We start from the raw sequence: 680 nt of genomic DNA, 5'->3' as shown, positions 1-680 counted from the left end.
GAGGAACGGGGACCGCCGAAGGCCGCCCAGCAGGGAGGGGCGGAAGGCCCCGCCCCAGGGAGGACGCCCGGGTCGGGGACCCGGCGCGTGAGCCCAGGGCTCCTGGAGAGTTCTGGGGGCGCCCGGGCCAATGCTAAAAATTTGGTTAAAACGTCCGGAACCCTGCAGGGGGCTCCTTTGCCGCTGTCTCCAGGACCGCGGCTTCCTGATCCGCGGGCCGCCCGTCCCCTTCTCTTGCCCTTTCCTCGCTGCCAGTGGCAGCACCTTCCCAGCCCCACCTGCTTTCGGCCTGTGATGCCTGCACTCTCAGCTGGGGGACGCGGGGGCTCCAAGGCCGGTGACATCGAGCGGGGAGCTGCCCAAAAGAGGTTTCTCTCCCTTCCCTGCCCCCTTCCCGCAAATTTTATGGACCCTTGAGCTTGCACCGCACACAAGATTCTGCGACCACCGGCGGCCTCTGCAGCTCCCAGCCTAGAAAGCCTTCGGGCCCGGCCCCGGCCCCTTTGGTCCCGTTGCCAACCGGGGACGGACGGAAGGGTGTCCCCTGCGGGCCCCCATGTGGCTTGGGAGTGACTAACCCCGTTCCCTTTCCTCTCTGCCCTCAATACAACTTTCAACACCGTGCAGGCCTCGCCTCCTCGTTCTTCGTTGTAGCGGCCTGTGATTCTTTGAAAAACACG

At 65.6% G+C, this 680-nt stretch overlaps 1 protein-coding gene across 1 annotated transcript in view; it reads right to left on the bottom strand.

The window, feature by feature from the left end:
• RUNX3 (RUNX family transcription factor 3) overlaps positions 1–344 on the bottom strand; it is a 27,473-nt gene extending 27,129 nt beyond the window's left edge. Inside the window, exon 1 of the mRNA XM_029945871.1 lies at positions 279–344. Coding sequence (XP_029801731.1) covers positions 279–344 — 66 coding nt within the window. The remainder of the gene's footprint in view (positions 1–278) is intronic.
• Between the last annotated feature and the right edge of the window lie 336 nt (positions 345–680).

The sequence above is a fragment of the Suricata suricatta genome, chromosome 8, assembly GCF_006229205.1.
Source record: "Suricata suricatta isolate VVHF042 chromosome 8, meerkat_22Aug2017_6uvM2_HiC, whole genome shotgun sequence".
Taxonomy (NCBI): Eukaryota; Metazoa; Chordata; class Mammalia; order Carnivora; family Herpestidae; genus Suricata; species Suricata suricatta.
The sequence above is the reverse complement of the archived record's forward strand: the minus strand, read 5'-3'. Positions and strand labels throughout refer to the sequence as shown.